General features: G+C 40.3%; 1 protein-coding gene across 3 annotated transcripts in view; it reads left to right on the top strand.

Annotated features, from left to right (window-relative positions):
* LOC140719626 (hydroxymethylglutaryl-CoA lyase, mitochondrial-like) overlaps window positions 1–24,555 on the top strand; it is a 31,225-nt gene that overhangs the window by 1,002 nt on the left and 5,668 nt on the right. Inside the window, exons 1-8 of one of the 3 annotated variants that reach the window (XM_073034367.1) lie at window positions 3,282–3,383; window positions 4,491–4,622; window positions 9,779–9,862; window positions 14,196–14,303; window positions 15,632–15,727; window positions 17,078–17,226; window positions 22,103–22,166; window positions 24,040–24,228. In XM_073034367.1, the coding sequence (XP_072890468.1) occupies window positions 3,297–3,383; window positions 4,491–4,622; window positions 9,779–9,862; window positions 14,196–14,303; window positions 15,632–15,727; window positions 17,078–17,226; window positions 22,103–22,166; window positions 24,040–24,228 (909 nt within the window). In that variant the 5' untranslated portion in view covers window positions 3,282–3,296. Of the gene's footprint in view, window positions 1–3,234; window positions 3,384–4,490; window positions 4,623–9,778; window positions 9,863–14,195; window positions 14,304–15,631; window positions 15,728–17,077; window positions 17,227–22,102; window positions 22,167–24,039; window positions 24,229–24,555 lie in introns of those variants that run through there. The other 2 variants (XM_073034368.1, XM_073034369.1) reach the window with 2 other exon arrangements.

Genomic DNA, 24,555 nt, shown 5'->3' with positions numbered 1-24,555 from the left:
CATCATTGGATACATGGTCTGTCATTGTTCCTTCCTAACGTGTTTTACTGTGAAAGGAGATTATGAGAAAATTATGTATGCACGATAGTTTGTAAACAGAAACCTCTAGCAACTTGTCCTATTGGGTCAGTCCTTAGGCTTTCTTCTAAGAAGACCCTACTCGTTAGCTGAGGTGGTGGTTTGCAGAAATACCCGGCGAAGCAGCACTATCGTTCATTCCCTCCTGCCATTTATGCTTATTAGTTGTTTATGCAACGTGACCATTGCTGCTCAAGGCTGTATTTGTTACTTGTGCTCATTCCCTTTCAAAGATGTCGCTGCGCCAGTTTTGGTGAGCTCCCCCTTCGTGTTCAGGAGGCTGAAAGAGTACAGAGAAAATTTACAAACATGTTGCCCGTTCTGGAGGATCTGAGTTATAAGAAAAGATTGAATAGCTTCAGGACTTTATTCCTTGGAATATAGAAGACTGAGAGGTGACTTGACAGAGGCGTACAAAATGTAGAGGGGTATAGGGTAAATGCAAGTAGGCTTTTTTCCGCTGAGGTTGGGTGGGACTACAACTAGAGGTCATAGGCTAAGGTTGAAAGGTGAAAAGTTTAAGGGGAATATGAGAGAAAATGTCTTCACTCAGAGGGCTATGAGAGTGTGGAATGAGCTGCCAGCGCAAGTGGTAAATACAAGCTCGAATTTAATGTTTAAGAGAAGTTTGGATAGGTGCATAGATGGTAGGGTTGTGGTCCCAGTGAAGCTCAATGGGAGAAGGCGGTTTAAATGGCTTGGCACAAACTAGATGGGCTGAAGGGCCTGTTTGTGCTGTACTTTTCTATGACTGTCTGACTCTATGACCTTTCAGCTCTTTTGCCCCAGCCGCAATAATAGAACAGTGATACATTTCCATATCAGCATGATGCGTGATTTGACAGAAAAGTACGATGATTTGGAGGGAGCTTTTGAAGGCGTTTCCATGCACCTTCTGACTTAGGCCTTTCCAGGCCTTTCCAGGCCTTTCCAGGTCTGGAAACTCTTTTGAAGCGACCTTGGACCTTGGTAGGTAAGGACACTGTTTTCTGCCAAAGATACACATAGGTACCCAGGAGATTGGGAGAGTGAAGGTTTTGTGTCATGATAACATGTCCTTCATGCTGTTTAGTCCAGAGAGGTGCCACCCTACCGTAGGTGAGTAGAGAGAACTGGAACACACTGCTGACGTATGTAACTGGTGCAAAGATGTTGGGGAGTTAAGAGATGGCCAGTCAGCTTCTAATCCTGCAGATGACTCTCTATTTCATCTAGCCAAGAGAAATGGGAATTGAACTATGGGCAATTTAGGGGATCTAAGGTCCTGCATGAAATACAATTCCTGGAATAGCAGAGTAAATTTGACTAGTTTTGTATTTCCTAATGCTCAGAAGAGTGAGAGGGAAGTGAACTGAAACACACCAACCTGCCTCAGTACTACACAAGTTTGTGTGGGAAGCACGCGTCAGGAATCCAGACCAACAGTTTACAGTCCCAATTTACAGAATAAGATATTTGAGACTGAGATGAAGAAAAAATTCTTCACTCAAAGGATTGGTCGACCTGTGAAATTTGTAACCATGGAGGACTACAGTTGCAAAATATTCTTAAGAAGGATATAGTTAAATTTTTAGATGAAAGTTATCCAGCAGCATGGGGAGAATGTGGAAGTATGATTATATCGAATGGTAGAGCATGCTCAAAGACTTCAATTCAATAGTCTACACCTGTTTTTATCTTAACCTGATATTGGCCATCACAAATGCAGATTGGTCAGACTGCTATGCATTAAAAATCAAGTTCTTTACAGAAAAGATCTTTGTACTGAAAGTTAAGGGCTTAAGATCTGCAGGTCAGGCAATTTTGCAGATGCAGTTTGAAGACTCCCATTATACTGCCAACTACAAAAATCCACCAATCCACATTCCCAAATCATCCTTGTCAGCTACAAATACACCACTGGAAATGCTGGAGACGTGGCAGAATTTCAAGATCAGGATTTCAAGATTCAAGATAGTTTATTGTCATTCTTCAGTACACCAGTATAAAGCAGAATGGAAGGTTTGTTACTCTGGATGCAATGCAGCATAAGAAAACACAATGAACATAAAAATACAATAAATATAAATATAAAAGCAATCCTACGCACAAAACACAACGCACAAGTAACTGCCTGAGTGTGGCCGTATATCCATAAGATTAGCTTAGAATTAAGGCAATCTGACCCTAATGTAGACTAATTGTGTGTACATAAAGAAACACTAGGTGCAGTATCTAAACTTAAGGTGACTCACAAAATGCTGGACGAACTCAGCAAGTGAGGTGGCATCTATGGAAATGAATAAACAGTCGACGTTTTGGGCCGAGACCCTTCTTCAGGACTGGAAAAGAGGGGAGAAGATGCTGAAACATTGACTGTTTATTCATTTCCATAGTTGTACCTGTCCTGCTGAGTTCCTCCTGCATTATGTGTGTGTTGCTCTGGATTCCCAGCATCTGCAGGCTTTCTCATGTTTATTATAATGTGAATCCAACGGAGGATGATAAAGTGACAACGTGACTCTTCTGGGTAGCAGCGGTGCATATGAAAACACAGTAACTGTATCAGTGTAGGTATGGGGTATGGGGTGTAAGCATAAAGTGGCAGCGCATAGGGGAATGAAAAGTGCGGAGGGGCTGTGGAGTGGAGTAGCTGATGAGGAGGGGGGAACACTACATTCACATTAGCCGTTTCTGAGGAAAGAGACAGTTAATTTTTCAGTTCGATGACCTCTGATTGAAAGGTCAGGGTTAAAGTTGTAATGAAAGATCACGGACCTGAAACTTTGTGTGTGTGTGTGTGTGTGTTGTAGATTTCCAGCATCTGCAGATTTTCTCGTGCCTGGGGTTTTAACTCTTGTTTCTGTGCTTGCTTGCATATCGTGCTAAGTATTTACAGCATTTCCTGTTTTTTAAATTATTATTGAAGGGTTCCCCAGAGCTGCATTTCCGATTGTATTTTATAGCTGCAATAAAACGGCTCCAAACTAGTTTTTTTGGGAGGCAAAGTTTGACACTATTTCACTCGGAGAGTTTCTTTAGGAGCTAAGCTGTAAAAACAAAGTGCATAAAATTCTGCAGGAGTTTTTTTTAAAAACTTTTTTTAAAGCCTCTCTTTGCAAGGACACGACTCCCCTGTCAGTACGAGGGGCGGGGCCACGCTCGGTGAGCGGTGATAGGTAGAGCCGCGGGTCACGTGAGCCGTCGCCGGGTCACGGTCAGGTGGACGGCGACCAGAAATGGCGGCGCTGTCGGCTGCGAGGAGGCTTCCGAGACTGTCCGTTGTCGCTGCGGCGGCTGCCTTCCAACGCGTGCTGGCCACAACAGTGAGTGAAAAGTTTTCCACATGAGCACGCTGCAGGGCGTCACAGTTGTCACTTTTAATAAAAGATTGTAACTGGATGGTCTGTGAAGGAGACCAGTAAGGAAAAGCAAGGAGGTTCTTTACAGCATTTTGTATTTTTTCCCCTTTTTGACTAAAGTACTCGTTGAGGGTATTCGCAGACTATTAATTACATTTACTGGTGTGAAAGCTGTAACTCGTGTTGGCTGGCGTGTAGAACATGGAAACCAGAACATTGTATAACAGACAAATATATATAATTACAAATGTTGAAAGTCAGAAATAAAACATAAAATGCTGGAAATATTCAGAAAATCTGACATTTTCAGTTGTTATTTCAGATTTTTCAGTATCTGTAATATTTTGATTTTCATAGGCTAACATCTAAGATAGCTTACTGTATGAGTTTGAAGTCCGTGGCCAATATGTGGAGTGCAGTACCTTGAGTGCTCCTTGAAGCGAGTGTAGATTGCTTCTCTATTCCTTTGAAAAGTGGTCCTTCATTGGTGGTAGGATTGATCCTTGCAGGAATGGGGCATTCTGTCTTAAAGGCCATGACAAATTCATAACTTGTGGTTATCAGAGAGGCTCTGGGTGTCCTGTGCTGTGGCCACCCCACAATTTGTTTTTGAGGACAAGTATTTTCTGTTACAGCTCAGTCTCCAAATGCCTGAATGACTTTTTCCTTGAGAAAAGGGGGAGTTTTTAATCCATAAACTGTCTTTCTTTATGGTCAGTTAGTTCTTGGGTTTCCTGATAACTATTTAAGTAATCCTTGTGCTTTCCGGTAGAGAGGCCAAGATTCTCTTTGCAGACTCTAGTTGCAGTGGACTTCAGTCCAGCTAAGGTCCTGTGAGTGCTCTGAGTGTTGTCGGGCTGTCTTTGCCAAGTTTTTGATCATTTCAGAGCTGATTTTCTTGCAGCAGCATTTCTGTTGTTGGTTTTGATTTAGAGCCAAGTTGGAAATGGTCAATCCAACAATCCCTATCTGCTGCCATTGTACAGGTAGTGGGTGTCTCACTGCAACATGACACAGTGCCTGGATCAGTGTGTGTCCCAGGAACTTCACTCTTTACTTTCTCCTCTCCAGCCTAACTCTTTCCAAAGGATTGCATTGAAGTCACCAAGGAGAATCAGTTTGCCTTCTTTGCGATGCATGCCAGGACTTTTGCCTAGATTGGAGTGGAAATCCTTCTTGTTCTCATCCACAGCGGGGAATGGGGTATGCACACTAATGACATTTAGCACCTTTCACAGTGTGTTAGATTGAACTGGGGGGGGGGGGCGGTCTTGCAGGTTCAGCTACCTTAATTGATCTTGTGCTGTCTGTCGGGAGCTTTCAAGTTCTTTCTGGACACAGCTGCTCAATTTTTCAACCATCTCCCAAAAACTGCTTGATAGGTTAATTGGCTGTTGTAAATCTGTGGTGTTTTTTTTTTACGAGGCTGAGTAGCTAGGTTGACGCTCAACCCAGCATGGATGGAAAGCATGCAAGGAGTTGGCCAGACTCGAACTCGGGACCATTCGCCTTGAAGTCCAATGCTGATGCCACTACACCACCAGCCGGCCAAGATAGATATAAGTAAGTTTAGTAAGGCAGGTGCGGGCTGGAACTGTAGCTATGATTTGACAGCCCTGTGTGCAGATTATGGGCTGTGTGAGCCAGGGAGAGAAGATCTCAGGAAATGAGATTAGTAACTGTGTAGAAAACAATGGCCTGGTGTTTGATGGTGGAGTCATGTCTGGAGGAGCTATAAAGATGTATCTGAGGATTGACATTTGGCAGCATTCGTCACTTCACCAGATCACAGTAGCACCGCCTTTGCTGGTAGATGAAATGATTCTAACAGGATTGGCTCTTAGTGAGCAGAATGCTACAAGTACAGAAAGGTGGTGGTGGTGATTGGGGGTGGGGTGGTGTTCAGAATGAGTGAGGGGAGCTTCCCATGGCTGTTCACACTTTCAAAATAAAGTACTGGCCATTTTGGACCCAAATGAAGCAATCACTCTGGGGGTAGTGAAACTTTGGAGTACTCTGTGCTCAGTCACTAGGTGCATTCAAGACAAGTTGATAGACATTTTTGGATATTAATGGAAAATTTATAGTTGTACCGTGGAGAGCATTCTGACAGGTTGCATCACTATCTGGTATGGAGGGGCTACTGCACAGGACCGAAAGAAGCTGCAGAAGGTTGTAAATCTAGTCAGCTCCATCTTGGGCACTAGCCTACAAAGTACCCAGGACATCTAGGGAGTGGTGTCTCAAAAAGGCAGCGTCCATTATTAAGGACCTCCAGAACCCAGGGCATGTCCTTTTCTCACTGGTATCATCAGGAAGGAGGTACAGAAGCCTGAAGGCACACACTTAGCGATTCAGGAACAGCTTCTTCCCCTCTGCCATTGGATTCCTAAATGGACTTCGAAGCTTTGGACACTCCTTCACTTTTTTTTCTATACAGTATTTCTGGTTTTGCACATTAAAAAAAAATTCAATATACGTAATTGATTTACTTTATTATTATTATTATGTTTTATTTTATTCATTATTATTATGTTTTTCTCTCTCTGCTATATTATGTATTGCATTGAACTGCTGCTGCTAAGTTAACAAATTTCACGTCACATGCCGGTGATAATAAACCTGATTCTGATTCTGTGAAAAAGTCAGCTGTGATCTTATTCAATGACTTGCCCCCACTTCATTTTTTTCATATTCTTGGGTTCTTTGTGATACTGACTTAAAGATAAATTTTGGCAAGGATCGCAGGGATAACACTCCTTGCTAATGTGTTTCCATGAGAACTTTTATGCCCGATTGATAAAGGAATAGAGGGTTTGACTTTAACAGCTTTTCCAAAAGACGTGCAATACTCTTATCAGTCAAGAATTTTATGCTTCAGTTTCTGAGTGTTTTTTATAAAAACACACACACACACACACACACACACACACACACACACACACACACACACACACACACACACACACACACACACACACACACACACACACACACACACACACACACACACACACACACACACACACACACACAATCACACTGTTACTTAATTAGGTAAGTGGCTTTATGCGCCGCTGGTCTAAAATTATGTAGTTCCTCATAGTCAAACTATCATACTTAGTAAAACCTAATCCAGGGACGCAAAGTAGAAGTTTATTTAAGTAACTAGATTTGAGTATATAGTTTGCATATTGTAGAAAGGTGAAACATTTTAGCTGCCTATATTTTAATAATTGCACACCTGCATTTCAAATGCAAATCAAACCTTTGTATATTTGTCATGGAAATCACATCACACTATTGAAATACATTCAGATATGTAAAAAGTAATGTATTATTTTTCAGACTTGCAGGCAGTATAGCCATTGGACTGCACACTGATAGAGGAAAGCAGGGTGTACCATTTTAGGATTGCAGCTATGTTGGTATTGCAACATAATGATTAGGATCTTCACACTTGCCTTCAGTGCTTCAGTGTACCCTCTGTTGAATTGAAAAGATGTTTGAAGACCAAGATCTCTCATATGGTCAAAACTCATAGTCTACTAGGAAGCAATGATAGTTGAATTTATTGTGTGAAATCCGAACTACCTGCAGCAGGCATCTCAAGGTGCTGGAAAGATGTCATCAATACAGATTAAGCACAATTTAATGGAAGAATGTTCAGAATTTCCTTTCTGGGCCTGTGTCCCCAGCATCGAGGACCTAGTAAAACGTAGTTGGCTCTACTGGATAAACCTCATTATTTACACATCTTGCACCAAACTCTCAAAATGGATACTATTCCGAGCTTTGCTGGGGGAGAAATTACCAAGTAGGCAGACAGAAAGAAGGCAAGATTCAAGCAGGTATTCAAAATCTCCTGGATAAGATGCACCTTCCTCTCTGGCTTTTGGGAATCCCCAGCACTTTACTGCTCTGGCGAAGCAGCATTCAATTTGGTATTGGGAACCTCAAATCCATACATTTTGAGTTTTCAGACACTCAGTGTAAAAAGCAGGAGTGTGCCATCTTACAGACTGCCATCTACTTCCCACATTAAGCACCCTGATTACAAATTTCAAATTCAAATTGAGGGTGACCTAAACTTTTAAATTAAGTCACTTACAATAGAGTAAAGACAGAGTAAATTAGACTGACAAAATAGATTAAATATCAGCACATAGATCAACATGGGCAGATGTTTAAGAAGATATTTTTGTAAATCTCCACAAAGGTACTATATATTCCATCAAGAAAAAGAGGCTTTACAAGAAGGATATCTCATCCATGGATATTCAATCAAATTAAATGTGATATCAGATTGATAGGAAAGGCATATAATCTTGCAGAGATCAGTGGCAGGCTGTAGAAGTGGGAAATACTAGACCCAACCAAAGATAGCTAAGAAAGGATTTGTGATCTCTTGTGTCTAAGAAAACTAGAACGAGGGAGAAGGGAGGGTGACAGTAAAGTAGTAATTAATATTAGAATATTAGAGCTTCTAATATGTAGGCGGAAAAATGAGGAGTAGCTGATAAAGTAAAATGGTTGTACCTTGGAAGATGACAATGCAAAGGAGAAATGGCAGAGGTTTTAAACAATTACTTCTCCTGGTAGATGACACTGAAAAAAAAATACCAAACTAGTAGACCATCAGGGAAATAAACATTTATTACAATCTCTGATTCATCTGGCAGACTAATGGAGCTAAAGGCCAACAGGTTGTCTGCAGCAAAAAAATGTCTTAAGGGAATGATAGGACAATCAAGAGTGAACAGGGTTTTGTAAAAGGAAGATGTGTTTCATAAATTTTGCAAGCATCCTTTACAGATAAATGGAATAGATAAAGGGAACTAGAAGACGCAGAGTATTTGGATTTTCAGAGTACATTTGGTAGGTGCCTTGAAAAAGGTTACTGCACAAGATGAGGGTAAACAAAGTGGTAGGTAATGGCAGGGATAGGGGATTGCCTGACTAACAGAAAACAAAGTAGGGATAAATCATTTTTGAATTGGTAATCGGCAACAAATTATATTGATGATTTGCATTTGCTGATGGTACATTGGAGCTTAGGAGAATGAGAGATGATTTCATTGACACCTGTAACATTCTGTGGGGAGTGACAGGATAGTAATTGACAGGAAATTTCCATTATGAGTCAGTAGCACTGGGGACATAATTTCAGAATAAGCAGACACCATTTAAGACAATGGAACAAATTTCTGCTCTAAAATTTCTGACCTTTTCAATGTAGGATCAAGTGAAATACTGTTCACACAGATTAAATCATTACATAGTGGTGTGCATTGAGGGAGAACAAAGTAAAATATTAACAGTACAGAATGAATTGTAAAGGCTACAGAAAAAGTGCAATGCAGGTAAACAATAAAGTGCAAGGTCATAGAGGTAGATTATGAGGTCAAGAGTCCATCCTGTTGGACAAGAAGTCTGTTCAAGAGTCTCTGAAAACAGGATAGAAGCTGTCCTTGAGCCTGGTGAAACATGCTTTCAGGCTTTTGTATCTTAAGCCCCATGGGAGAGGGGAGAAGAGATCATGTCTGGGGTATGTGAGGTCTATGATTATTGCAGACTGATTACTGAGGCAGCAAGAAGTATAGACAGAGTCTGCAGAGAGGAAGCTGGTTTCTGTGTTGTGCATTCGGAATTTTCTGTGGAACCGGAATGTTTTCAGGATGGAAATTAATAGATACTTGAATTGGAAAGGAGTCCAGGGGTATGGAGAGGGCATGGAAGTGATATTGACACCAAGAATGGATCAGCCAAGATATTACTGGATGGTAGAAAAGGCTTGAGGAGCCAATTAGGCACATATTTCTATCTTATTGACTGTTAGACTTGCTGAGTACCTCCTGCATTGTCTATTTTATTTACCTGTAATACACCTTAAACATAACTTTATCTGAAACTATTGCTTTGATCCCAGTCATCCATAACTTGTCACAGATATTATCTTTTTAAGTATCAGCATCTTCCCTATCCCTGCATTAAGTTGGAGATGGCAAACCAATCCACATCCTGCCAGTGGTACTCAGAAAGACAAGGAACGTGTTTCTCTAGATTTGCTCTGTGTGTGTTTGTGTTTGCTTTGGAGGGCATGTTATTTGTTAAGTGATTTTTTTGTTTTGGTACAAAGTACAAAATATGATTAGTGGATAACACTCACCCTTAATATAAGGATCATTTGTTTTAAACTGAACACAATAAACTCTACACTTATAAAACTACATGTGGTTAACGCAGTAATATTGTAACTTTTCATAGTACAGATTGCAGGGAGATTTTTGTTGTTATTGCAGAGAAACAGTACTACCATCTATTAAGGTATTAACAATTTTTTTCTTAATCCTATGCAGACTAGTGTGGCAGGTGCACAATCTCTGCCTGAGCATGTGAAAATTGTTGAAGTTGGACCCCGAGATGGACTGCAGAATGAGAAGGTAATTCACAACGCTGGATGCCAAGACATTGCAGTAACACAATTTGTGTCATCCAAGAATGAACATAAAGCTGAATTGAGTTATTTTCTTACAATGTCAACCAAAATTGTGTCCAACAGGTCAACAAATTTGAGTTAATTTGGTTTGTGCAACGTTAGACTCCTATTGATTTCAAACACTAGTTGCTCTTTTGGACTCAAATGCTATTTCTTAATTAACAAATATGATTTTTAAGCACAAAGTATGCTATTTGTGCTAAATTCATGTGTTGGATAAAATCTTATTCACCACTTAATAAGTGCTCCCCTTAGGAGACACCGTTAGAGAGCATAAACTTGATTTCCACAGTTATGCAGATGAAACACAATTATATATCTTGGTTGAGCCTGATGATGATGATAACACCCTATCTTATGAGACCATAAGACATAGGAGCAGAATTAGGCCATTCACCCCATTGAGACTGCTCTACCATTCCATTATGCTGATCCCCGATCACACTCAACCCCAAACACCTACCTTCTTGCCATATCCTTTGATGCCCTGACCGATCAGGAAACAGCCAACTTCCGCCTTAAATATACGTATGGAACTGGCCTCCATCTTTTCTTACTTCTGGTTTGGCTGCAATAAGCAAGTGGATGAGCAATAATTTCCTAAAACTAAATGAAGATAAAACAAATACTTTTGATTGGTCTCAAAGGGAGAAACTTCTTGTTAAACTTGGGAACTTGGCTCCCCGTGTAAGATTAGAAAATAACAAGCATGGGTGTTAACAATAGTACTCCTGTTTCTTATGATCTTGTACTGACCATAAGATATAGGAGCCGAAGTAGGCCATTCAGCCCATTGAGTCTGCTCTGCCATTCAATCATGGGCTGATCCAATTCTTCCAGTCATCCCCACTCTCCCCGTACCCTTTGATGCAGTGGCTAATTATCCAATTGGCTTACCAATCCACAAAGCACTTTGCTGTGCATGGGCATCAGCTGCCTTCTCCAGGCCATACTATTAAAGTCTTCGTCAGAGTATTCTCAAGAAACTCATTTGCAACTTGTTCCCTGACAAGGTGTCAAATGTGCATTTGCCCTATGCCCTGGCTGCAAGATACTTGTGCCAGATGTCTCATTATTTCTAAATTCCCCTCTCTAAAACTAGCCCTAAAATGTGTGTGGTGCAGGTAACCTCTAGTTACAATTGTTAAATTAAGTGACAGTGTGCCTGCCGTTCACTGTATAGATATCACCCTGTTAATCAAGGCTGTTGATGTGTCAGTGATAGCAGTGTGATGCCTGAAGCTAAGACTGATGGGATAATGGCTTCTATAGATGTATTTACTGATCATGAACATTTGTGTGAAGTCTTGCAGTGCCACGCCCTCGATCTTGGAGGTTAGATGGTGGTTGTTTCCTCCAATTATCTTCTGAGAGTTTATTTGGAGAGCCCCAGATCCCATCTTGTCATGCCTGGAACAATTTTGGAATACTTAGCGGCCTCTCCTCTATAATGAACGATGGCCAGTTTGAGTTTTGAAAGAACACCAATTCCTCTAGCCATGGTGTACTTCCTTTAAGTTTGCAATTTAATCACATGAAATACTGGGCCACTGTGAATAGTGCCATTGATTAAAAATGCCATTGACCCTGGTGTATACAGCAATCATGCAAATATACAGGTAGCACAAAATTAATGTACTGTCTGTATTAGAGAAACATGTAGATTACCTGACTATCACAACCTCCAACTTCATTTTCAGCAGCACAAATTTAACCCCTTGAATTTTAACAACTTGACTAACGTATTTTATATATTGTGTTGAAGCTTTACTTTTAATACACAACAGGTGTAACTTGTTTCTCCCCTCTTTTTTTAATTAACAAGCTGTGTGTGCATAAGTGTGCGTGTGCGCATGGGCACCATGTCCCATCACAAGTGATGAGGAGCACTGACATCCTTGGGTGGGTATGTTTGTTATTTGTGTGTCTGGAGGTGACTGATGAGTCCAGACCGGTCTGGGATGTACCTCTCACACGTGGGGCAAGTGTGTGAAGGTTCTGTAGTTGAGGTGCCTGCTGCTCATTCTTTCCACTGTTGTCACTTCCAGTGTGCAATCCCTTTCAGCTTTGGTGGCACCTTTATTGAGAAGGCTGTGCCAGGATGAGCAATTCAAGGCTGCCTGTTCCCAGCAAGTGCAACAGACCTCAAGGGCCTAGAGCGAAGTCTTGAGTGTGTCCTTGAATCATTTTTGCTGACCACAACGAGATCATTTCCCTGTGGACAGTTCCCCGAAGAACAGCTGCTTGGGGATGTGATTGTCTGACATCCTGACGACATGGCCTACCCATCTGACTTGATGTTTCGTCAGCAGGGTGTGGGCGATGGTTATGTCTGCTGCAGACAGCACTTCTCTGTAAGGAATTCTGTCTTGCCAGTTGATCTTCATGATCTTCTGTAAGCATGACAAGTGGATTGTTTCAGTCCTTGCATGTCTCACGTACACAGTCCACGTTTCGCACGCATAGAGGAGGGTGGGTAGGATGACAGCACGGTAGACTTTCAGCTTGGTTTTCATAGTAATTCCCCTTCACCCCCAGACAGTGTCATGTGGTCTCCCAAAATTGGCACTAGCCTTGGTGATTCTGCAGTTGACCTCGTCGTCAATGTGAACTGCTCTTGTGCGGGTGCTGCCAAGCTACGTGAATTCGTAGACTGCCTGGAGCTGCTGGCCGTTCACCGAGATGAATGGCTCCACATAGGGGTTGATCTGGGGCTGCTTGGTGCGTTACTTCCATCTTCTTGGCGCTGATGGTGAGACTGAAGTTGCACGTAGAGTGGAAAATTTGTGGGTGATGACTCAGAGCTTGCGTTGAGAGTGCAGTCATCAATGAACAGGAAGCCTCCAGGCACTGTCTCTTTGACGTTAGTAATGGCTTGAAGCCTGCACAGGTTGAACAGCTTGCCATCCATCCTGTAGTTGATGTGGATTGTAGATTCGCTGTCCCAGAACGCATCAGTCGACATCACACAGAACATCATCCTGAAGAGGGTGGGCGTCAGCACGTATCCCTGCTTGACCCCATTTGTGACTGAGAAAGCAACAGAACAGTCACCATCGTCGAGCTCCATCGGTTTGCTGGCAATGAGTGGGCCACCTGTTTTGTAGACCTCTGCAGGTATAGCATCTGCTCCAGGAGCCTTGCCACTTGACAGCTAGTCTATCACTTTCTCGACGTCCTCTTCTTGGGGAAGTGAGTCCATCTTATGTTTGATGTCTACTTGATCGAGACAATCATTTGCCTCCTTGTTTATAGTGGATGGTCTGTTCAGCACAGATTCAAAATGCTCTGCTCATCTGTCCAGAATCTTGGCCTTCTCAGTGATGAGTGTGATGTCTTCTGTGCGTAGGAGGGGCAATGTCCCAGGAAACCGAGGGCTATACAGTGTTTTTGATAGCATCAAAGAGTGTCTTCAGGTCATGTCTATCAGCGTAGCCACGTTAGCCTTTTTGCAGAGCCAAGAGTCTTGCACCTTTCTGAGTTTGGTTTGAACTATTCTGTGCACACTGGCAAATGCAGTCTTCTTGGAGATGTGGGAAGAATCATTCTGATAGGCTCTGTGTAGCCTGTGTTTTTCCTGTAGGAGAGCGTTTACCTCCTCATCATTCTCACTGGTTCTTCCTTGTTGTTTGGCCAAGGACCTCGAAGATGGCAGGGTGAACACAATCTCTGAAAGCAGCCCAGTCTTCCTCAATCTGCCCTCCAAGATGAACATAGGCGAGCTGTGGCTGGAGGCTTTTAACCAGGTGGTCTGCAGTGGTACCAGATTTCAGCTTGCTGACATTGAGTTTCTTGGCAAACTTCCTTGTCTGTAAACTTTTGGGTTGGATGTTGGACGTTAAGTTTGTAAACAATCAGACAGCGGTCTGTCCAGCAGTCTGCGCCATGTGGCTTTGATCACCATGACATCGCGTCTGTCACATCTTCTGGTGATAACATAGCATTAATTACTTACTGATAACCGGCCTTCCCAAGTTGGAAAATACTGAGAAAGTAACACACTTCTGCTGAGTAAGCGCTTTTGTAGTAGCTCTGCAGATTGTATGTTGAAATTAAGTTCATAGTTACAGAGTTGAATTTAAGATCAAAATGGAGAAAGAAAGCTAGCAATGAAAATCAAAACAGCCAGCTGCTGGAAATCTGAAATAAAAAACCAAAAACGCTGGAAACTCCCAGCAGTTCAGGCAATAACAATGGAAAATCTCAGAAAACTTAAAACCATTCACAATGTTTGTTTTCCATCTATGACTGTCACTTCAAAAATTATGTGTTTACAGGTCATTGTTCCCGCTGATGTCAAAATCCAATTAATTAACCTTCTTTCGGAGGCGGGATTATCTGTTGTGGAAGCAACAAGCTTTGTCTCCCCAAAATGGGTTCCTCAGGTAAGAGATTAGAAATAGGAAATAGTCTAGCGTTCATCTTTTGCAATTATTCTGAGTGCTTGGGCCTTTATTTTTGAACCTTAATAAACAATATAGTCTTTTTATCTCCAAACTGGTTATGTTTATATTCACTAAGGTGGTGGAAAGAATACATTGTGGGCAAAAAGGTTAACTACTTTGGTTTGAAGAGAAAGAGTCAATTTACTTTTAAATAATGTGATGTTGTTTTTCTCCCTCTCACAGCTTAAAACTGAATGGAAAATTCATAAAAGTATTCTGTGGAGATTAACATGTTTGCAAACTAAGACTAATTCAATATTTCTGAAAACTGAATTGTAAATATTTAAGAAAAGAATTATCCTTCTGAGTGAATTTAGTTCCCTATGTGAACTCTCAATTCCGTACCTGGCAGGTTGCTTTTTTCTTTGTATGTAGAAAGTTACTATGTTTATTTAGTCCATGCAAAATGAAGTCACAGTGCATGGTCATGTGATAGAATTTTTTGAGCTTATTTTTATTTAGTAAACATTAGACAGTTTGTGTTAACTGTTAGTAGTTTTATATTTGTAGTGACCTTCTTGTCCACGCTGGACCTTGGAAGCAGTTCATGTTTTCTTGGAAATTCCTATCCTTATCCAGATGACGTGTGTTGGATTGGGGTTATGAACTAGAGTGGAAAAATGGCAGAAGATTGAAGACTAAATTTGTTAGTCACAAACTAAAATCAAAATAATTTGGGCTTTATATTTGTCCACTTAAGTGAGAATGAAAGATAGAAAAATTGAAAATTAAATGGTGATTAAAACAAAAGTCAGCATATTCACAGGTACAAATCCATACATGACAAGTCCCTCATGAAATCAGATATCAACTCTTCAGAGTCCTGGAAATTACAGAGAATTTCTAGAAAATTCCTGCACCTCTGGTGATTTCCACCACAGTGCTTTTGGCAGTGGACACCAAGCCACAAAGCTCTGGAAACTGTCTTGGGCCTCTCACTTTCTCACTTTTATCTTGCAGTGAGAGAGGTTTTAAGATGCATCTATTTGATACCATGATTTCAGATATGTTAACTCATAATACTTTGCACAGGTGTAAAGTTTTGTTTGCCGTCTATCAAGTCCCCTGGGATGTTTTATGGTGTTCTAAAGTTTTTGCACTAATTAATTATGATTTGTGCTAATTATTTTGCTGTTGTAAAAGAAAGATCACTTCTCAGTGTTCTAGTCAGGTTATATGTATCAGAATTTCTAAAGCTCATGGAATACATAAGTAATGACTTTTGTACTTGGCCTTTCTATATTTTGGAACATATTATCTCTGTCTAGATGGCTGATCAGCAGCAAGTGATGCAAGGAATCCGAAGATATCCAAACGTGAGCTACCCAGTGTTGACTCCAAATCTAAAAGGGTTTGCGTCTGCTGTAAGTATCTGCTGCAAGATTTGCACTTGCCCCTTGTTCTCTTCGAGGTGCCAGTAAAGGTGTTTTATTCCATTAGGTATAACTTGAGACCATAAATAAAAAATATTAGTGTTGTACTACATGATTGTTTATATACTGTCTTGAAATTCCAACTTCAATTCCATGTACATTTCAAGAAATAAAATAGAATAATCAACATTCTAATCCCACCAATTTGTATTTTCTACGGGTTGTAAAGAATAGGGAAATGTCTAAAGGCTAGAAATATTTCTTTTATAATTTGGCATTAGTAGCAGATGTCAAATTCTGCTGTAGGGCATCCTGTACCATAAATCCACTGCTTGGGTTGTGAACAAGAAGGGACAGAACAAATACTACCTGCAAAAAATGTTGAAGCTGAGCTATATCCTCAGCTTAGCCAGCTTTCAAAGATGTCAAAACAATGAACGTTTAAAAATGTCTCTGAATTCTAGAAGTGAATGAAAGTTACTGGTAATTCTCAGCAAAATCTTGCGGAGCAGACTCAATGGTCCAGATTTTGCTCCTATATCTTATGGTTTTATAAGTTTTCTAAAATATACAACAGGACCTAGCAGGAAGTTGTCATTATAGTTCAGGTCTAGTCCTTTCAAGTTCATTGACATTTTGAACCTAAATTGAAGTAATTAAAAGTGTGTGTTTTTTTTTTACTTATCTATCTATTGAGATACAGCACAAAATAGGCCCTTCAAGCCATGCCACCCAGCAACATCCCCCCTCACCCCCAATTTAATCCCAGCCTAATCACGGGACAATTAACAATGGCCAATTAGCCTACCAACTGGTACATCTTTGGACTGTGAGAGGAAACTGGTGAACCTGGAGGAAACCCATGCAGTCACAAGGAGAAAGTACAAACTCCTTACAGATCGCAGTGGGAACTGAACCCAAGTTGCTGGTACTACAAAGCATTGTGCTAACCATTACACGACCATTACTGCTTGGAGAATAAAGTATGGTAACAGCACTTAATTCAGATCAAAAAAGGTAAATAGGGTGTTGACCTATACCATCTCTGTAAATAATTCATGTATTATGGTCAACTTGGATAGTTATAATCATTTTCAGTGTTTAAACAAAGGTTTTTGACTTGAAACTTATACTTTCTGTATTCTACTGCAAAACAGAAAATACTTAAGCATTAAAAAAAAGGATTAGCACCCAGTTTAATGAGGCATCTTGCAAGATTTGCTTTATGAAAATTGTGAGTAAAGGCAGAGTGAGCAGAAGTATAGCTGGGATTGGGAGTTTAAAGCCTTGTATTATTATCTTGTGTTGTGAATTAAGTTTATTATCTTGCGTCTTCTACAGCTGAAAGCTGGTGCGAGAGAGGTAGCCATCTTTGGAGCAGCGTCAGAAATGTTCAGCAAAAAAAATATTAATTGCTCAATTGATGAGAGTCTACAGCGGTTTGAAGAGGTAATGAAAGCAGCAAAAGATGCAAGCATTCCAGTTCGGGGGTAATTAAAAAATTTTTCACATTTTTATGTAGCCAGTGTTTCACTTTTTATTGAAAACAGCCAAATTTCCTTTCCCATGTTTCTGAATAAATACAATTAAAGATGAATAAACTCTTCTTGGGCTTCCAGTAGGGTACAGGGTACAGGCATCAATTGCAACCAGTGTTTTGATGAAAGACTCTGCCATTTTCATGAGGGATGATGCCTGGGCATGTCTAGTCCGGTGGTGTTTCTGTCCCCAAAGTCTGTCCTTTCTGATTGGTTAGACCTCATGCAACCAGTTTTCCTCTGTCCCGCGTTGCCTACAATCGAATTCCATTTCTTACTTAGAGCAAGACCTTTGTCTGTTAAAATTCCTTTCCTCTAGATTTATTTCAATGACTTCTTTCACCAGACGGTCCCAAAAGCACAGCACAGAAGTTTTTGTGCCATCGAAGTCAATCCTGTAGCCGTCGTGAATGTAATGTTCTGCTACTGCCGATTTCTCTGGGTAACCCAACTGGATACACCTCCTGTGCTCCTTGATGCAGGTTTCCACTGTGCGCCCCATCTGACTGATTTGCACTGCTCTGCATTCGCAGGGTTTCCCATTTTTTTCCATCATCAAAACAACAAAACAGCAATCTAATTGTGCTGACGTATGTATCAATGTGATTCCTGGATAGCTTGAAATATCTGATGGATTTGAATCAAGAATTTAAATTTATGATCTGGTTTCAATCCTGCAACAATTTTGACTTGACCTCCAAGTATATTGAAATCATGAACTCCAGGGTCTTTTTAAGCTTCAGCTACACATTCTTCGAGGCCCCATGTGCCACCTAGGCACTAAGGGTTCAGACGACGACGACACATTCTTCAAAAAAGATTTTGTCTTTGACTAGACAATTTGAGAGCATTAAGTCTGGGTGTTGCATTGCTAGTGGCAGAAGCTGGTGTTCTTGAAAGTTGTTGGAACTCAAAGGAACAAAAAACTTTCTCACATTGTACAGTCTGTTAACACAGAGAAGATTGAAGAAGTACGTAATAATGTACTACTTCAGTATAATGCATATTCTTTTTAGAAATCTGGAGTACAATAAGAAAAGCTTCAAAGAAGAGGAATGTTAAAATTGTCTTTGAAGCAACAATGAAAGTCTACGCAGATGAAATGAACTGATTATTATGTGTATTTTCCAGTATTCTGCCACTGGATGGCAGTGATTGTCTTATAAACGGTGTTCCAGAGTACAGAGGTAGGCCCTTCGGCCCACCAAATCCATGCTAACCTTACCCATCCATAAAAATCCTATTGCCCATATTAGGTATGTTTCTGTACCTTGCCTATTCTGCTGCTGTTAAAATGTGTTGATTGTATCTGACTCCACCATCTCCTCTGGCAATGAGTTCAAGGCATTAACACTCTATGTATTAATGAAACTTTCTGCTTTAAAACTTCTACTTCTCATCTTAAACCTGTGTCCACTTGTTTTTGATACCCCTACCAGGGGAAGTAGATTCTGTCTATCCACGCTCTCAATACAGTACGTCTTATTTTATATAGCTCTCTCAGGTCACCCTTAAGCCTCTTTATTTTCTAGGGAAATCAATCCAGCCTTTCCTGTCTCTCCCCATACATTAATTCCTTTACTCCAGGCCACAAAGAAGAAGCTTCATTTTATCCAAAGCAAAACTCTGACCAGGGCTCTCAGTTTATTCTTCTCACCTAGGATAAGACCCAACTTTGGCTACAACCCAGACTCTTTTGAGTTAGTGATGGTAGAGGAGGACCCTAAACAAACTATTATCCATCATGGACAATCAGGTACATCCTCTCCATGACCTACCGAATAAGCAGTGGAGAACCCTTTCGAACAGACTCATTCAGCTCCACTGTCATAAGGATCGCTACGGAAAATCTTTCCTACCAAATGCAATAAGCATATACAACGGTTCATCTCTGTGCGACTGGAGAACACTCATCAGAGTACAATAGTCTCTTTTATTATTTCATCCATAACTTTTGCACAATTGGTACATTATTGTGTATATTTTCTGTACTTTATTATTAGTTAAGTCTGCACACTGCTAAGTGTGTGTTTAAATGTTGCTGCTGTAATGAAAGCATTTCACACTCAGGATCAATAAAGTACCGGTACTTATTATTAATGTGAGCTGATGACTTGGTGACAGCAACACACAGTAAATGATTGATTTGATGTATGAAAAGGAAACAGGAAGGTACCGATTTCAGAAATGAGGTTAATAAAGCACTCCATGCAGAAAAGGAATGAATTACATCACTGAAGGACTTGACAGTTGAAGGTGCAGCCCCTCCCATTGCCCAGTGTATGTGGTTATAAAGCTGAGTGCAATTAAACTTTGTCAAGTGTCCCTTGCAGAAACAGCTGAACATGTTTGTGGCATAACTGAATAAATATTTTTGCTACTAACTTTGCGAAAACTTAAGCCACGAACACCAAAAGCGGACATTTAATCCTATCAAAAATGTTTTTCTATACAGTACTCAAATAATAACGATGGCACTATTCTGTAAAAACCCTCAATTTTCATGGCTGTCAGTAGAGGATCAGCATCACAAGTGTACAAGTCATTTCGCTGACTAAATGCCCCCAAAGTCAGTGCCATGCATAAGTTTCAATAAAAGGTTTGCTTTTATTTACTTTTAATAAAATCCTCCCTACAGATTGATGACACCATTTATCTACATTTCTGACAATGTTTCATACTACAGCACCATTTAAGTGGGAAATTTGAGGTTCAAAAAGGGTTCCAGTAAACTTTAAATCAACGCGCACAAAAATGCTGGAGGAATTCAGCAGGTCAGGCAACATTTATGGAATTGAACTACTGGACATTATGGGCCGAGACTGGAAAAGAAAGAGGAAGACGCCAGAATAAAAAGGTGGGGAGGGGGGAGAGAAAGGGAAGGAGCATAGCTAGAAGGTAATAGGTGAAAGAAAGCTGAATGGCTGGAGAGGACAGTGAACTATACGATAAAGGAAAGGAGGAGGGGACCCAGTGGAGGTAATAGACAGGTGAGAAGAAGGGACTCAGCCCGAAACATAGTTTCCATAGATGATGCCTGACCTGATGAGTTCCTCCAGTATTTTGTGTGTGTTGCTTTGGATTTCTCTTAAGCTGTTGCACACATTTGAGGAATGTGTTTACAAACAGCCGCATCCACATCACATACAAATCACATCTTGGGATTTTTGTGGAGTCAATCATCCTGCAGATGTTTAAGCATCTCCCTCTTTATACAGATGGACAGCAGTGTCCTTGATCTGTTAAGGCAAGTATTAATTCTTCCAGTTGACTGTTCCTCGAAGGCAAAAACATTTCTGGTTTCTCTTCTTTGCCCTTTGAATATTTGTTTTACTTTCCCTATATTCAAAGTGATCCAACATTATTTCCCAGTCCTGAACTGCCAAAATGTACTTCTGGATTAGCAAAGAGGAAATCAGTCTGAAAGAGCTCTCAAATCTGATAGGAATCTGAAATCCTTATAGTTTGTATTACTGGTTACATACGATTGGCATTGACCTGAAACACTCCAGGAAACTGTCTGATTAACAGTGCCACGAAACTCTTTAAGTAAAACCTGACATTTACAGCAGATGATATTATTGATGATCAGGCTCTGTGTGGTCTAAGATAGAATAAGCAAAACATTTTCAAAGAGATGTACAGTACTGTCCAAAAGTCTTAGGCACACATGTATATAGCTAGGGTGCCTAAGACACTGTACGGTACAGTATTTGTCAACATGGAGCAGAGAGTGAGTTCGTAAATCTGACGGGAGCAAAGGATGTTGGGGAAGGCGAGGGTGGAGCACTGCAGAAAGGTTGTGGGACAGGTGGCAGAGGAGTGCTAAGGTGGCATTGCTGCAGACACACCCAGCCCTGAGTCACCGGGCAAGGTAATTTGAATCCAAACAATTGGCTTATTGATTGTTGCAGAATATCCCTCTGGTGCTTCCTGCCCCTTTCTCCTTTTCTCAACCATGATTCCCCTCTCTCTGCCCCCTTCCCACTCGCAGTCCACAACAGAGACCTATATCAGAATGAAGTTTATCATCACTCACATAAGTCATGAAATATGTTATTTTTTGCTGCAGCTGCAGTAAAGTGCAGTACATAAAAGTAGTCTTAGGCACCCTGGCTAGATACAGTATATATATTTATATCGCTAAGAATTTTGCACAGCACTGTAAGTAAAATTTAGTTCGCCAATGGAACGATGCTGATATGTCCTGACTAATTACAGATCAAGAGTTTAGGTTTTCATAACAAAAGTAGGAAGTGCTGAAAGTTATTAACAATTCAGGTGGCATCTGTGGAAGTGGAAACTGTTGATGCTTGGTTCCCAGGCTTGTCAGAACAGAGAAAGAAAATTTTCAGAAGTAGAGAAGGTGGAGCGATGAATAGAACAAGTCCAGATGAGTAAATGAAGTATTCAGAAGCACAATTGGCTTCCCTGTCTTTGTAATATGCTTTTAATAGTAAATCTGTAGGAAATGCCCCAGCAAATATTTCCTTTGTTCTACCCATTATTTCCCCACTTCTTTTCCACTGAAAACTAACTTGTTCTGTCTTTCCAATTTTGAAGTGTCTTTGAACTGTAATGTTAATTGTGTTCTTGTTCCGCTGATAGCTACTGAGTATTTCTAAAAATTTTTATTTTCTAGCCTCTGCAGTTCTTGTGATTTTTGTTTTTATTTAGGTTTTTATCATTATGTGTATTACTGATCCATCCTACCTGGTTCTAACAGGAAGGGGCTTGTGCAGACTCCTAAATTTAATAAATGTTTCTCCATTGAGAAAATAGATTGTCTTATTGAACAGAAATCAACTTTTGTTCTGAACTGTTTCAGATATGTGTCCTGTGTTCTCGGCTGTCCTTATGAAGGGAATGTTTCCCCTGTTAAAGTTGCAGAGGCAAGTATGGTGGCAATGGGGTAACAATAATTAGAATTTTTAAAAGTCACAGTGGTTTAATCAATCAACAGATGTATATAAGAACTATTTCTAGTTGGTGATGTGACCTCTGGAGTCTACTCTGTTACTTAGTGAGATCATAGCTGATCTGGTCTTTGGCTTCAATATTTCTACTTGTCCCATAGTCCCTTTATTTCCTGAGAGGACAATACTTATGTAACCTCCAGGGGCTGAGAATCCTAAAGGGAATAAATTCTTCCTCATCTCAGGCTCATGGAAGACATGTTATCCTGAAACTATGCCCATTGTTTCAGACTCCCACAATATCTACTCTGTGTAGCTCACAGAAAGCTTAGGCCCAATCTGCTTGGAGTTTCCTCATAGAACAGCAAACACTAACCGGTCTTTCCAACTAATGACCACTGATTCTTGGAATCAATCCAGTGAATCTTTGTAGCATTACCTCCAAGGCAAGTGTACCTTCCCTTTTTTTAATAAAAAACTAGAACTATATGCATAATTCTAATTAAAGTGCCCCCAGGGCCCTGTTGAGTTGCAGCATAAAGGATGATTTATTTTAATTAAGTGCTTAATGCACATGCATGCTATTATTGTTTCTTGCACAAAGGCATCCAGTCACCTTTGAACACCAATATTAATTATTTCACATCATTTTAATAGTGTGCTTTTCTATTCTTCTTTCCAAAGTGGCTATCTTAGTGGATACCTTACATTATAGTCCTGCTTTTTTCCAGTCACTTTAACATGTTTATAATTCCTTGCAGACTATCTATGTCCTCCTCAAAGCTTAATTCCTCATATAACATTGCATCATAAGTTCATTTTTCAAAGTAATTAATATAATTGGTTTCAACCCCAGCAGAATCACTTCAATAGTTTCTGCCTACCAACAAAGTACTCATTTATCCCTGTGCTGTTCTTTGTCTTATCCAACATCTCTCCACACTAATTTTTCACCATCCACACTGCATATAATTGCTCCATTTACCTTCTCTGCTGATTAAATTCTCAAAGTACTCTAACCAATGAACACTATTTCCTTTTTAAACAGCTTTGCTGATCCTCCTTAATCTTATCTTCCTCTTGATAAGAGATTCTAGCAGCTTCAAGCAACTGATGTTAATCCATTGTTTTCAGTCTTCTTTCTCCTCTGCAGGGACCTCTCCTCCTTAGGGACCCCTCCTTAGACTCTTAGGATATAGGCAATGCAGTCTAGGCAATTTGTTTGTCACCCTGGGTATTGTTAGTTTGTCTTCTGCCCGTTTAACCCCGTTACATTCTTTTTCCACTTGTTACTTAACCATGTGTTTTTAGTGTCTTCCACTGTGAAAATGAATACGAAATATTTGTTTAATTGTTCTGCCTTTATTTCCCACAATTCCCATGTTTCAAATTCTAAGGGATTGGTTTTTACCTCTCTATCTCTTTTATGTGGTCTTGGAAGCACTGATGTTTCTTGCCAGTTTAATTCCACATTCTGTTTTCTCCCTCTTTCAATTTTTGCCATACATTGTTGGTTTCTACTAGTCTTTGCAGGCTTACAAATCATTTCTTACAGTCTTACGCTGTCCTTTAACTGGCCAAGAGTGAATCACTTTCTGCGTCAAATCGTGAAAAATCCTCATTAGGGTCTGCCAGTTTTCACACCTATTAATCTAGCCTTATTTGCCTAATCTGATTTGCTGAATTATGAAGTCAACTATAATTTAAAAAGAGGAAGCAACAGTTGTATTCTCCCTTCCCTCCTAGATACTCTGCACTAAAGCTGCACGACTGAATTTCAGATGCATTACAGAACCAATAGGCCAGGTGGAAAGTTTTCATCCGGTTACTAATGGTGTGCTTTCTGCAGGTGGCCAAGAAGCTTTATTCCATGGGCTGCTATGAAATATCCCTGGGTGACACCATTGGTGTAGGAACACCAGGCAGCATGCACGAAATGTTGTCAGCTGTAATCAAAGAGGTTCCAGTCAGTGCATTAGCTGTACACTGTCATGATACATATGGTCAGGCTCTTGTCAACATCTTTGCAGCATTACAGGCAAGTAATCTTAAGGCGTTAATTGATTTTTAAAAAAATAATTGAGAAGTATGATTGTAGTTAAACTTCCTTTTGGCATATCATCTGAGTTATATGTTATGTGTCATCTGTAGGAGCAGTTAGACAGCCATCATCTCTCTAATTCATTTATAGCCTAGTGATTACTTGAGGCTTCTTCTGATGTCTCAAGTGTGTCCTGGACAAAACCATTCAACACAGCCTTTGAAACTGCAACTGCTTTGTAAGCAGAATGGAAATGACTCCTTATAGGCAAGCCACCTTTTATGGATCTGTTTCTCTGTTTGGCCAGTACATTTTTCTCAAGAT

Source organism: Hemitrygon akajei, chromosome 32 (genome assembly GCF_048418815.1).
Source record: "Hemitrygon akajei chromosome 32, sHemAka1.3, whole genome shotgun sequence".
NCBI classification, from domain to species: Eukaryota; Metazoa; Chordata; class Chondrichthyes; order Myliobatiformes; family Dasyatidae; genus Hemitrygon; species Hemitrygon akajei.
Note: the sequence above shows the minus strand (reverse complement) of the source record. Positions and strands in the feature narration are given on the sequence as shown.